We start from the raw sequence: 14,774 nt of genomic DNA on the forward strand, positions 1-14,774 counted from the left end.
TTCTTTTTTATTTATTTTGATTTACATGAATTTTTTCTTACTTTTTTTTTTTTTTTTGGCTTTTCATACTTATGAAGCATGCAATTGCTTCGACCGCAGATGAAGATGAAGATAAATAAAATCATGTACGGAAAGCAAACTGAGTTTCTTCAGAAAGCTTTGAAAAAGGTTGAGAAGAAGAAGAACGATGAAGAGGAGATTAATGAGAAGAACAAAGACAAAAATGAGAAGCACAATTTGGAAAAGTAGAGATTCTAAGGATGATTTTTCACGAGGAATCCCACTTACTCATCCACTGTCATACATAAGTTCCATTAACTCCCTTAGATCATCTACAATAGTGTATTTGTATGTGTTTGTCTAGGAAGTTAAAAGTTTTTGTAAGTCAAAAAAGCAAAATAGGGCTCCAATGAATGTGTTAAAACTACTTGTTAAGCTTGTTGAATTTGTGTCAACTGTATACAGTAGTTTATCAAACAAGAAAGATGAGAGAAAGGGAAGATTGTGTCAAATTTGTGTTGACTATATATACTACACTTAACATACACTTTAACATCTCTCTATTGTAAGGTCCATACGGTCACTAAACTAACAAATCATTACACACAAAATTGGGTTACTTTTATTTCTTTTTTTTATATGACAACACAATTTTAACATTTCCAATGAAGATGCTCTTATGATAAGAAGTAATCATGAGAATCCATCTTTCTGACCTGTCACGGCCTCAGTGAAGCAGCACCAGTCCTTTACAAAGAACAGAATAAGTAGAGGACTAGTTGAGCACAATTTGAAAAGATAGATTCAAAGAATGATTTAACACAAGGAATCCCAGAATCCCACTAACTCCATTGTTATATAGAAGTCCCATTACTCCCTTGTGATGTCCATACGGTCACTAAACTCATTCTGAACCTATCCATGACCTCAGTGAAGCTGCACAAGTCCACTCATAAAACCTCCCCATGGGGAAACCAGGACAACAATTTCGGCCAAAAGATAACAGGAATGGCAACTCAGGTATTGAAGACATTCACTGAAAGTAGCCATGAAGACTGGAATACAACAGGCAGGAAGCCGGAATGTCATGGTTCAGTTTGCACTTGGAAGCCTGCTGCCGGGAATGAGATCAAAAAGAAAGAAAAGAAAGACAAGCTTGAAGTCATTGGTGCACCTAAGAAAACAGAGAAGTATCTGATGAAGAAGAAGAAGAAGAGCAAAGATGATTCTTCGGATAACAGCAGCACGGGCAGCAGCAGCACCGGCAGCAGCACCGGCAGCAGTGACAGTGAAGATGATGGTTATAACAAGAGGAAGGTTCGTGTCATTAACTCTTAATATGATGTAATTAATTGTCTAACACTTGGTTCTCAATGGTAGTAGTGGCGAGCCACATTGAGATCAAATACAAAATAGAAAATTGATGCAAAGGCAATCACACCAAGCAAAACAAATATTTCACATGGATCAAACTTGAACCTAGACAATAGAAAGATTTCTATTAGCAGAGCAGAAGAAGATGGCGATACAACACTGAAATCATAACCTCTCTGTAGTATGAGAGCTATCAACTCTACCCAAATCCTCTAATCAAACCAATATATAATTTGGGTCCAAAGATACCAAAAAAATATAAATAAATAAATTTAGCTAAATTACTGAATATATGAGCTTTAAATAATTATTCATCACAGAATATCAAATCAAAGAAAATACATAATCAAAGTACTTTTATGCACCTGTACTGAGGCCACATCCATGGGTGGAGATAATTTTTTTTAAAAAAAAAAAAAAAAAAAGGCACACACACACACACACGCTACTTCGCATTCCAAAAGTAAAATAGCATTCACTCAACAAGGAATTCACTTTGCATGGCTTCGTTTTATGTTCTGATGCCTAGTAAGTTCTTAACAATACATTGTTCATCAAATTTTTTTGTTTTCTAATACTTCTTTTTTGTGTATGCAGAAATAAACAGTCAATCACAAGCGAGCAGAAAAAAAATGAGCACGATGTAAAATAAGAAGAATAAAGGCACAAAGCAAACACTTTATGGACATAAGTACGAAAATAAAAGTCCATGAATCATGTCTATTAATGCCACGATTATATTTAGTTGCTTAATAATTGTGGTGTGCATCATGCAATAATACATGTATTGTACTACCTGTTCTGTTCTATAGATATACCTAGCTTTTTCGTGACAGCAGAACAATCTTACAAACTAATTTGACAACTCAGGGCATATTTATCAGCAATTCCCAGAATTTGAGTTTTCAAGACTTGAACCAAACTGTATTCAGCTTAATGTAGAACATTATGTTTTCAAAAAGAGCTATAGAGAATAATAATTTCCAGCAATTGATAAATAACATATGCAAGCACTTGATATTATACAACACGAATACGTCAAAAACAACATAGTTTTAGTCCTACATGTCCATTAAGCAACGTGATTTAAAAGTATCCAGACTCCAGTTCACAGTAACACAACCAAGCAATACTTACAAGACATACTACATGCATCACAAAAGGCAGCAAGGCACAGATCCAAAAACTCCTGGGTTAGACAGTAGACCACTTAAGCAGTAGAAGTGTCACCTTCCTCCTATAGACTTGGAAACAAACATTGCAATGGCACGAACTGCCTGATCTTCAGCTTCTTCTTGGGTGAACCCCTTTGATTGCAGATGCTTCTTCGCAATCTTGAAAGAGTGGTCACCACCTTCAATCTCATGCAACCCATTAACAGATTTCATCTTTTTCCGAACAGGTTCCAGCTTTTCCAATGGACAAAACCCATCCTTGCTACCCTTCATGGAACAAAATCACTAGACATTAAGTAACACAAACCAAGAATCACCTTCAATATCATGCAACCCATTTGGAGATTAACTTTTTTTGTTAACAATAGAGTGAAGAATGACACCATATCTCAACCAAGTCCAAAATCAGTGTTACAAAGAGCACTCCAAATGTCAAGAAACCCAAATGTTTACCAAATGTAAAACATCATGTCGTTGAACTCTAAAAGTGCATCACTGCTTGGAGTTTATGATCATCATAGATAAAAATATAGAAGGCAATTTATTAATTATGGCCCATGGGACTAGCAACTTAGTATCCCACAATTCGAATGCTTTTAGTTTCATAATGAGATAAGACAATGAAGGTGCATGGTCTTACTTGTACAAACATAGTAGGGACTGTAAGTTGCAGCAATGTCTCGTCTCGCACTGCTCCATTCATGCCCTGAAAAATTGAGCAAGTGCATTAAGTAGTTCAAGTAAAATAGTTCAATTAGCAGCAGGAAAATTTTGTTATTGGCTTTTTCATTTAAAAAATAGCACAGATAATCGATTGCCAATCTCAATGAACAGGTGGTGCCATTTCAACCAGGAACACTCCAGCCAACCCTAGAATGCTTGGAGGCATGCCATTACCACTACAATTAAAAAGGCAAAAAGCTGATTGCCATGTAACATGTTATAAGGATTAGCTTAGTAATTAGCCAATATTATGACGGGACACTCATTTTAACACAAATATTAGTATAATTTACATATATATATTGATAACAGGGTGTCCGGGCCAGCTTGCACACAATAATTTACATATCTTATTGCAGAAATAAAACAAAACAACTTGGACAGTACTCTGATAAGCAAATAAAACTAGCGACAAGGCTTTGATGGAGCATGGAAGCAGCCTTTGAAGGTGTAAAACAGCTGTGGCAATTACGTTTCTAATGCTCAAACTTTAATTTGGAATATGCTAGATGAAGGGGAACCCATTTGGAGTATTGGATAATTACATGTTGGGCTTTGATTAAGTCATATGTTATGTTTATTCAGGACATTGTGGAATACAACCCTAACTCTAGATGCAATTCCTAAACATTTTAGGAATGATTCTTTTCTTCTTTCTTCATCTACATTTCAAGTTTTCTACATCTTACCATATTAAAGCATTAAAACCAGATACCAAATACAAACCAAAAAAAAAACTCAATCAGCTTCAATTTTAATGTTCATTGAAACTGTTCACTGTTCAGGGAACAACCCTTGGACGGTCCTCAGAAATCCCATAATATAGTCTGAAAAATAAGTCCAACAAATCACTCAGAACTCTAAATGGTTGTTCTGTTAGAATAATATCTTTGTTATTGTGGTTTATTATTCTGGTTAGTTGTCATTAGTTATAGTTTCCTTATTTGTGCCTTGAGGCTTCTATTGTAAGTTTCATATTATTAATATATAAGGGAGTGATGGTCTCATTAAGTTTGATTTTCCCTAAAACAAACATAGTATCAGAGCCAAAACCCTAAACCCATCACCCACATACCTTCCGACAACAACCAGCCACCACCCATCATCACCCATCACCAGCCGACCATTTGTCCACCAAGTTTCGGCATCTTCTCTTGCCTGTCTAAGGTCTACAACAGCAGCAAGAGGATGCCCAGGCCCAGCCAACACCAGCCGGAGGCCACCTAGGACAAGCCGACAGCTCCTCTGTCTGTTTAGGCCCAGTCAACAGTCCCCTTGCCCTCTTTCGGCTCTCGCTGATGTCCCTTTGAGGCTTGGTTCATCATATGTAGTGATTGGTCCATCTAGAAGCTTGTTCTATAACTTTTTCCCTATTTTTCTGAGAATAGTTCAGCCACTGTTTTGATTGAAGGTTCCTTTTTCCCTTAATTTAATTTATTTTTTGGGTCATTATATGGCCCTATTGATATGATTGGTATGCTCCCATAGTGATCTATGTTTAATTTTGCTTATTCCAGTTTAGTCCATTCCATCTTCTCATAATTGTAATTAGTACAGTTTTTTGGTTGTGATAGTAGAGTATAAATGGTTGAACTGTCTAGTGAGTCTACCACTACTTCTCACCCACCCAAAGGGGAGAGTTCCATTATGACTACTACATCTAAGAACCATAATCCCAGCTCAAAATCACTACCTCTACTTAATGGTCAAAATTACCTTGCATGTCTTAACAGTTTTTTTGAACAATAGAGGAAAGATGGGTTATATTGACAAGAGAGTCCGAGCACCAGATATCACTAATCCAGGTCATGACCAATGGAAGATTACCAATTCTTTGATTATGGGATGGCTCATCCATTCCATGGTTTCTGATATTGGTGAGGGTTACTTATATATGGAAACGGCCCCGGATGTTTAGGATGCTGTGGCCTCTACTTACTCCCGAATGGGGAATTTCTCACAGACTTTTGAGTTGCACCGCTCGATTGAGTGCTCGGTACAGGGTAAGATGACCATCCTTCAGTACTTCACTTTCCTTAGTAATGGCTGGAAACGTCTGGATCACCTTTAGGACTACAAACCAGTCTGTCTAATGGATTCTGTGGGGTACCACAAATTTATTGAACAGAAAAGAGTCCTCAAAATTCTGGAAGGCCTTAATGTGGAGTTTGATCCTGTTCGGAGTCGTGTTCTTGGCATGCATGTTCTCTCTTCCCTTTAGGAAACGTTTTCTTACGTACAGAATGAGGAGAGTCCTTGTTCAACTATGCTTCCTCCTATCTCCATAGAGTGCTCTAAATTAATTTATGCTCGTCCTAGAGATGGGATTGTCTGTCGCAATCCTTTTGAAAAGGATAATTTGTTTTGTGATTAGTGTCGCTGACCTAGACTCACTAGTGAAATATGTTGGAAGCTTCATGGTACTCCATCTGGGGGTCGGGGAGGTTGATCTGGATAGTCTCGAGGATGTGGGTTTAATCCACGTGCCCAACATTCTAGTGCGGTTGATATACATGACTCTGCTCTAGCTATTCAGTCTACTGATGATGCGCCTAGTATGTCTTTTTCTAAGTTTGAGAATGCTCTATGTCACCTGCTGGACCGCCCAACTTCCACTATTCTTACTAGTACATCTTCCTCTTCATCCGCCCATTCAGCTAACTTAGTTTCTTCTACAAGTGCTTTCCTATCTCATAAAGCTTTGCCTTAGATTATTGACTATGATGCATCGAATCATATGACTGGATCTTCTAATCTTTTCTTAGAATATAAGCCCTCTTTAGGTTAAGACAAAGTTAGGATTGCTAATGGTACCATTTCTTCTGTTTCTAGAAAAGATTTAATCCACTCCATATCTGCTTTACCTTTGTCATCAGTTTTACATGTTCTTAGTTTCTCTGTTAATCTTCTATCACCGAGTCATCTTACTCAGGATTTAAATTGTAGTGTAACCTTTTTTCCTAATCATTGTCTTTTTCAGGACCTTATCATGAGGAGGACGATTGGCAGTGGTAGAGCAGAGAATAGTCTCTACATCTTGGATCAGGCAGATCACTTGACTCATCACACCATCCAGACTCCAACCACCAAGAACGACATTTGACTTTGGAACTAGCGTCTGAGACATCGATCCTTTTTATTGCTTAAGAATTTGTTTCCTTATTCTTTTATAAACAATAATGTTTCTGAGTTTAATTGTGAGCCGTGTCAACTCGGCAAACAACACCGAACTTCTTTTGCCTCAAGTATTAATAAAAGTTTTGTTTTTTTTTCATTGATTCATTCTGATGTCATGTTGTTTCATTAAAAGGCCATGGATGGTTTGTTATCTTCATTAATGATTTTTCTCTTACTACTTGGGTGTATTTACTAAAAGAAAAGAGTGAGATTTTCTTTGTATTTCAAACATTTCATTGGATGATTCGAACTCAATTTGGGGTTGTCGCCAAAATTCTGCGTTCTGATAATGGGGGTGAGTATATTGATTCAGGATTAGGGCAATATTTCAACACTTATGGCGTTATTCATTAGACATGTTGCACCAACACCCCTTAACAAAATAGGTTTGCGGAACGCAAGAATCGTCATCTTCTCGATATAGCTCATTGCATGACTTTTTCTATACATACGCCTCGGTTCTACTTGTGTGAAGCTATTCTCACTGCTACCTATCTTATCAATCACCTTCCTACTCAAGTGCTACACAAGCAAACCCCTTTTTAGGTATTCTTAGGCTCTCAATCCGTATCTTATGTTCCCCCTCAAAGTTTTTGAGTGTGTCTGTTTTGTTCACAAACATTCTCCTTCTCCTGGTAGAATGGATCCCCGTTCTATTAAGCGTGTATTTCTTGGATACTCACATACTCAAAAGGAGTATAACTGTTATTATCCTCCTTCTTGTAAGTGGTTTGTATCCGTAGATGCCACATTCTTTGAGTCTCAATCCCGCTTCTTGTCCTCTCGGGTTTCCCAATCATCCCTTTAGGTGGAGCTTTGGTGTGAAGAGATTCTTGTTTCTGAATCCTTACTAGTTGTTGAGGATGTAGCATGTGAACTATAATGTGAACCAGCTATTGGGAATACAGAAGTTGATACGTCAAAAAGCAAGGAAAAGTTTATGTCAGGGACAAAGAAAGATAGAAGATTACTTGGATCCAAGATACCACTTCTCCTGATCTTCCACTGCTGTCTCTTTCAACTGATGAGAATCCAGGTAACTCTGATAACCTTGTACACACATATCTTGATATTCCTATTGCCCACCGAAAGGATGCGAGGTCTGTTGTACTCAACATCCTATCTCTAATTTTGTATCTTATTCTAATTTATCTCCCTCGTATAGAGCCTTTGTGTCAAAAAAAATTTATGTTAGTATACTTGATCATTTCCAAGATGTTCTTACCACCCCTAAGTGGAAACATAATTAAAAAAATGAAAACACTTCATAAGAATGGCATTTGAAAATTGACAGAGTTACCTAAGGGCAAAGGAACTGTGGGATGCAAGTGGATGTATACTATGAAGCACAAGGTAGATAGTTCGATTAAGCGCCATAAGGCTCGGCTTGTGGCAGAGAGTTTTACTCAGACTTATGGAGTAGACTATCAAGAGACATTTGCACCAGTTGCTAAGATGAATTCAATCAGGGTACTCCTCTCTCTTACAGCTAATCTGGATTAGCCACTTCACCAGTTTGATGTGAAGAATACTTTCCTATATGGTGATCAGATGAAGAGGTGTATATAAACATTCATTCTGGCTTTGAAGACCTTAAAACAAAGGGTAAGGTTCTCAAACAATCCCCAAGGGCTTCAAACAATCCCCAGACCCATTACCAGCATTGACAATAATAGAAAAGGGAGGAGAAGTATAATTTTGAAGTAAGGGGAGATGGGGAGTCATATAATGAGAGACACCAGAGTCAAAAATCCAAACAGACGAAGAAATACCCGAAGAAGACCCAAACAAACCTGAATGAAGAAAGGAAACAATGGAAGCAGACGGGGATGGCTAGGAGATAGGCAGTATATGCTGAAGTTGACTAATCTAAGCACTTAAGGATGCCAAGTTAGGATCAGGAGCTGGAGCAGATGCAGTAGAACCGACAGAAGCCTGAAGATTGCTCAGAGAAGAAGGGGCAAAACTGGGTCCAAGAATGCTGATAATACGAGCCAGATAGACATCCCTTCTTGGGACAATGATACTTCCAATGGCCTCGCTGATGGCAAAAGGCACACTCATCAAAGGCCAAAGACATCGTAATAACCAGAGAGATGAGGGTCTCAAGTGTAATAACTCCAAGATAGAACAAATTAGCCAAACTAGGGTCAAGGGTAATAACCAAAAACAACTGCGGGGTTAGGAGTAATAAACACGGAATAACTAAATCAGAGATGCAGATGACCCATAAACCAGTTGAACCGAGAGCGAGAGCCCTTCGCGCCAGATGAACACAGAGACAAAGACAAAGAGAGAGCCAACCTTCGAGAGAGACAACAGCTGAAATTGATGCAAACCAGATGCGATAGAGGCAAGAAGCAGAGGTTGCGGTATGAGTCGCGATATGGGTCAAACAAACCGCGATGTACTGAGCTTTAGAAATTCAAACAACTGAGGGTTTTGCAAACCAGAAGCGTGGTCGATGGTGAGTCGTCATGTCCCTCTAGATGATCCCACGGTCTATCGCGAGCTGATGGGTTGTTTAGTTTATTTGACTATCATTCGCCCTGATCTTGCTTATGCTGCTCATGTGGTTAGTCAGTTCGTTTCTGCTCCTCGCTCTTCCCATTGGGCTGCTTTGGTTCGCATTCTTCGCTATCTCTGGGGTACCATCTTTCAGGGCTTGCTGTTGTCGTCTACTTCCTCTTTAAACTTGGTGGCCTATGCTGATTCTGATTGGACTGGTGATGTTACTGATCGCAAGTCCACCTCTGGTTTCTGTATGTTTCTTGGAGATTCCTTGATCTCTTGAAAAAGCAAGAAACAAACTGTTGTTGCTCGCTCTACTGTTGAAGCTGAGTGCCGTGCTATGGTTCATGCTATTGCTAAGCTTGTTTGGCTTCATTGTCTTCTCTCTGATATGGGTATACCTCAGTCTTCTCCGACCTCCCTATATTGTGACAACCGTAATGCTATTCAGATTGCCCACAATACTGTCTTCCATGAACGGACGAAACACATTGAGATTGATTGTCACTTTGTACGACAGCATCTGCAATCTGGCTCTACCTTGCTTCCTTTTATCTCCTCGACTTTACAACTTGCGGACTTCTTCACCAAGACTCACACTACCGCTCAGTTTCAGTTTCTTCTTAACAAACTCTCAGTGTTTTCTGCTAAAACATCTTGATTTTGAGCGGGAGTGTGAGAATATATATTGTATATATGGTATATTAGGAATTAAGCAATTTTAGGCAATTCCCTTTTCTTTGTATTTCCTATTTCTGTCATAGATTAGGGCTATATAACTGATGCACTCTTTGTAAACATATACAATTGAATATACAGAAAACTTACAGGAAGGTCCACATCGGGATATTGTACCTTTGTTGGGAGAAATTTAGCTACTTGGAGATGTAAGAAACAAAATGTGGTAACTAGATCTAGTGCAGAGACAGAGTTTACAGCCATGACACAAGGTGTCTGCGAACTCTTATAGATCAAGTTACTGTTGAGTATCAAATAGACTCCATGCCGCTATACTGTGACAATAAGGCTGCTATCAACATAACTCATAATCCAATTCAACATGACCGGACAAAACATGTTGTGATTGATCGTCACTTCATCAAGGAAAAACTCACTAGTGGCACTTCTAGAGAACAATTGGCAAATATTCTCACCAAGAGAGTTGCAAGCAAACCGTTCCATGATATTCTTAGCAAACTGGGCAAGAGAGATATTTTGCACCAATTTGAGGGAGAGTGTTAAAATAATACCTTTGTTATTGCGGTTTATTATTCTGGTTATCTGTCATTAGTTGGAGTTTCAAATTAGAAACATTCAACAGTTAAATAGTGCAAGAGTTTCAATGCCTGCAATAGTGAATTTATGTAGGGCATACAAGTCCATGCTCAACCATGAAATTCCAGTTTTTCGGGGTAACAGGTGAACCAAATTGATCCAACTCAAGCAGCACTTTCGATGTAATGGCCATCACCCCCTTTTATTCTGATATTCAAGTTGTAACAGATTGCAAAAATTTGATAGTGCACTTGGACACAAAATTCTGATTAGGATATAGAGATCCAGGCATAGTAGGTTATACTGCATGTAGACCCACCACCAACTGCTTCCAATATGCAAAAAAGAAAAGGAAAGCTCTCCAAAAACATCTTATATGCACTGAACGCTAAAACATGGCAAAAGGAAAGCAAAAAACAAAAACAAAGTGATCCATGAATGAATAATGGCCAACCTTCAGTGGGTACCCCAGGCAAACGACAGCTGAAGCATCAATGCCTTCCTCAACAGCCACCATACAGCTGACCCTACAGATACAAAACAGAATAATAAAAAAATAAAAATGATTAAAAAGGTAAATCTTGCATGGATGATTACTAGTTTAAAATATCTCATACTACCTTACATGAGATTTTTTTGTTTTAAATTGATCTGCCAATGCAGATTATCCATCACTATCAAATTTGCATATGAACGGAAGCATGACTTAGTATTGTGGCTATGATCCATCTAATCAGTTTCATCCATAGAAAGTGACAACATGCTACAAAGGAATTTATTAGTAAAATTATCAACTCCTCCATATACAAAACAATTTAAATGCAATTGTTTCAAAATTTTGAACCTGAGAAAAAAAGGTTATTTTCAGACAATGAAGTTTGAGGTATCAAAATTTCTCAACTTATTCTGATGCACTACTTTTCCCATTTTCCGTACAATAAAACTATTTTAGCTTATGATGCAAACCACTTGCAGCCATTAAAAACTAAGAAGCACGAACACTTCTAGAACACCAACTCTCATCAGACACTTCCTGACATGTGTTGGACACTCGTCCAAATGTATCCTATTAGTCTTTAAAAAAATTAAACCCAAACACCTTCACATTTGGAGGACACATCTCGATCATATATACACATGTAAAACTAATAAGGTTTGAAAAGAGTAATTTAAGATAATAATATAAGAAAAACAATGTAGATTTATAGAAATTAGTGTTATATCACTTTTTTTTTTATTATCTTTGGATGATATATTTATAAATATGACACATACTAAAGATACATAACTACATATTTTGTGTGTGTGCCCCACATATTGTGTCCTATATTTTTTTTGAAAATTATGGAGTCATGTCCACATTCGTGCTTCTTAGATTAGAAAATACCTATTATCATAATGACTCTTTTGGGCTATGTATGAACATTTCAGTGCATGCATCCGTGCTTCTTAGATTAGAAAATACCTATTATCATAATGACTCTTGGGCTATGTATGAACACTTCAGTGCATGCATAATTGTTTCACTCAAATGTACAGTAATGATTACCTTGAACCCATGGATTTTCCAACCAAAATTAGTGGATGTTCAGGGTACTTCGCTACAGCCTTTTTGACAACGTCCACATGAAAGTCAACTAATTTTTCTGCCTTAGGAGGAGCCCCTCGTTTTCCACCAGAGATGTCTGTCAAGAGTGAATTCAATTAATCAATTTTGCAGAGCCTGTAGGTGACAAGTACTAAAATTGACTATCTTGAGTACTTATTATGAGCCATTAAGTCAATTGATTATCTTGAGTATCAAATAGCCTTTACAGTTGAACTGTTGAAATATTAGATGGCCATGTTTGGTTCGGTTTTCAGAAAAATAAAAAAAATTAAAATAAAAATTAAAAATTAATTTGGTGAAAGAAATAAAAATAATAAAAAATACTGATCATTTTTATATAATTTTATCTTTTGGGAGGTCATAAATAATTTTTTTAAATTTAAAATAATATTTTTGATATTTAATGTCACTGCCACTGGTTTCAACTCGCTGCAGCAATTATTTCTAAACAAACTTTTCAACCATATCAAAAAACAAATACTGGGTAAAGGACTGCAGTGATTGGTTAATTAACTTACATGGGTAATCAAATGTCACAACTTCAACAGCCTGCAACCCTTTGGCCAACTTGCCCTTCCATCTGCACAACTTAGGGGATTATATTTCTATAAAAAACAAAATGATGCAAAACATATTAAAGTATGTTCTTTATGTTCAAATTTTTGGGAGATACATGACTGAGAAAATCTCTTGTTATGTTATCTCCTTCATTTTTATGTGTTTCAAGCAATGCATAACATTTATTCTAACAATAAGAACAAGTCAACAAGTAGAGAATCTACAACAATCTATACATCATTTATTTTTAACAGTTACCGATCTTTCATTGTCCAATAACCAAACCATTACAAGAATGGATGATGACTAGTCTCTCCATTCACATCATAAAAGGGTAAATGTAGGTTCGCACATGTAAATGCATCAATTGCACTGATCAATTCTTGTCCACACACACAAAATATATATATATATATATATATATATCACTTCTTGTCCTTTTCCTATGTTTCCCATCCCTTTTCCCCAACAAATACAAGATCCAAACATGCCACAAGGGGATGGGCCAAACCCAAGACTTTCCTGCCCATCTCATCTATCCCTTGGGGTTAACAACGGGAGTAGCTCCCCTCAAAGACTCCATCTCCTACATAATCCTGAAGGCCATGTTTGTTTCGACACTTGAGTGGTCGGATTGGACTACTATAGTTGTGGATCCTACCCACAGGGCCACAGCATGTTTGGTAGTGAAATGAGAGGGCAGATTGATAATCAAGAGACTTAATAATCCCCCTCAATAAGGGATTAGCTTGACTGAGTTTTTGGGTGGGTTTGAAAAAATAAGGAGAGGATTGAGTTTATTTTATATAAAAAAAAATTATTTTTTTAATTTTATTTTATTTTACCAAGTACATTTGTTTGTTTTAATATTTGTTTTAATTTTTTTAATATAAAAATAATTTTTTTATTTATTTTATATAAAAATAATTTAACAATTCCATCACTACCCATCTTTCATACTATTATTAAAAAAAATACATCTTTACTTGATCACCTTACTAATAATCTTCACATTAACCATCTTTTTACTAACTATCCTTTCACTAATAATCTGGTTGAACCTAATCCGTAGTCCCCATATTAACAATCCCTGTACTAACTATTATCTCACTAATAATTCCATCGAATCTAATCCGCCAACCAAACATGGCCGAAGAGCTCTCCGGGGCTCCACAACCGTTCATCTCATAAACTTGATTAGAAATGGATAAACACACTAATGTTGTGTTTGGTTGATGGATTTGAGGAGAGATTTGAAAAGAGAAATGAAAAAGGTAAGTAAAATGTGAAAAATATATGCCTCGATTTCACATAGTTTCACACACATTTTCCATTTCCCTTTCCAAATCCCTCCCCAAATCCCTCAACCAAACACAGCGTAACTAATCATGTTTTGTTTTATGAAAATAGAAATTAACTGTAAATATGATTTTAAATTAAAACCGTATATTTTATGAAACAAAATACAACAAATTAATATATTTATCTATATGTTAATTTTTTACATATATATTTTTCTCTTCGAGACGATGACCGGCTCGAATCACCGTCATAAGGCCCACAAGGCCCACTAAATGGAGTCTGGAGGGAGCTACTCCCGTTAATAACAGCCTTGTTTGATTTCTTAGCAAATCTAGAGAATAAAAAAATAAATATCAGAAAACTATTTTTTCTAGGGAAGGGGAAAAAAAAAAATTATTTGCATATATATATATTTGTATATGTAGGTGAGAGAAGATGAGAAAGAAGACCTAATCATCCAATCAGAAGAGGAAGGGGCACCAGCACCATGAGCGAAGACCACCAATGGAGGCATCGTCGTCGTCTTCTTCTTCTTCTTCTTTGAATCATTTTGTGAGCTGTCAATTGGTGCTTCTGCATTGTCATTAGGTTCTTCATTTTCTTCATGTTTGTTCTGGTTCTTGCGTTTACGCCTCGCAGGACGTGAAGAAGAAGCCATTAGCTCTGTTCGAACCCTAATTTTGGTCTGGTCACTGCACTGCAAAAGTACAGTTGAAGCAATCAAGTGTTGAGAGGGAGAGGAAGGAAGCCGAGGAACCAAAAACTCTCAATTGCGCGCGGAAATAGAGGATTTCCACCAGCAATGTTGGGCTGGCCTTTCCTTTCTAAGCCCAGTCCAATTTTATTTTTTTATTTTTTTCTATTATTTTTTTTTTTACAACTGGCCCCACGTGATTCAAGAATAATTTTTTTAAAACATTATGTTATTTGTATTTTAAAGATGTAAATAATAAATTTCTCAAATAATAACTTAAATTTATTTGGCTATTTTTGGTAGATTTGAGGTTGTTTGGAAAATATTATAGGGAAAATCGGTCTAGGGTCCCTCTTCCACTTTTCGTAATGGAAGA

The 14,774-nt window shown here is 36.9% G+C and overlaps 2 protein-coding genes across 2 annotated transcripts; one reads left to right on the forward strand and one right to left on the reverse strand.

Annotated features, from left to right (window-relative positions):
* Positions 1–849: 849 nt before the first annotated feature.
* Positions 850–2,209, forward strand: LOC114287758 (uncharacterized). Its single transcript, XM_028231209.2, has 2 exons — positions 850–1,317; positions 1,972–2,209. Exons 1-2 carry the CDS (start codon positions 922–924, stop codon positions 1,975–1,977), a joined length of 402 nt encoding a protein of 133 aa, XP_028087010.2. The 5' UTR covers positions 850–921; the 3' UTR covers positions 1,978–2,209.
* Positions 2,210–2,364: 155 nt separating this feature from the next.
* LOC114287756 (alpha/beta-Hydrolases superfamily protein) lies at positions 2,365–14,531 on the reverse strand. Its single transcript, XM_082902605.1, has 6 exons — positions 14,154–14,531; positions 12,363–12,424; positions 11,785–11,920; positions 10,690–10,762; positions 3,190–3,255; positions 2,365–2,816 (listed from the first exon to the last, which is right to left on the reverse strand). The coding sequence occupies exons 1-6, from the start codon at positions 14,360–14,362 to the stop codon at positions 2,601–2,603; spliced, it is 762 nt and encodes a 253-aa protein (XP_082758731.1). The 5' UTR covers positions 14,363–14,531; the 3' UTR covers positions 2,365–2,600.
* Between the last annotated feature and the right edge of the window lie 243 nt (positions 14,532–14,774).

Source organism: Camellia sinensis, chromosome 13, assembly GCF_055761805.1.
Source record: "Camellia sinensis isolate YWXY chromosome 13, ASM5576180v1, whole genome shotgun sequence".
Classification (NCBI taxonomy): domain Eukaryota; kingdom Viridiplantae; phylum Streptophyta; class Magnoliopsida; order Ericales; family Theaceae; genus Camellia; species Camellia sinensis.

Coding starts and splice junctions, on each gene's coding strand:
- LOC114287758 (XM_028231209.2), top strand. CDS start 922: ATGACCTCAGTGAAGCTGCACAAGTCCACTCATAAAACCTCCCCATGG.
- LOC114287756 (XM_082902605.1), bottom strand. CDS start 14,362: ATGGCTTCTTCTTCACGTCCTGCGAGGCGTAAACGCAAGAACCAGAAC. Junction 12,425..14,153: donor TCTTCTGATTGGATGATTAG/GTCTTCTTTCTC, acceptor TAAGTTGTGCAG/ATGGAAGGGCAAGTTGGCCA. Junction 11,921..12,362: donor TGTGACATTTGATTACCCAT/GTAAGTTAATTA, acceptor CACTCTTGACAG/ACATCTCTGGTGGAAAACGA.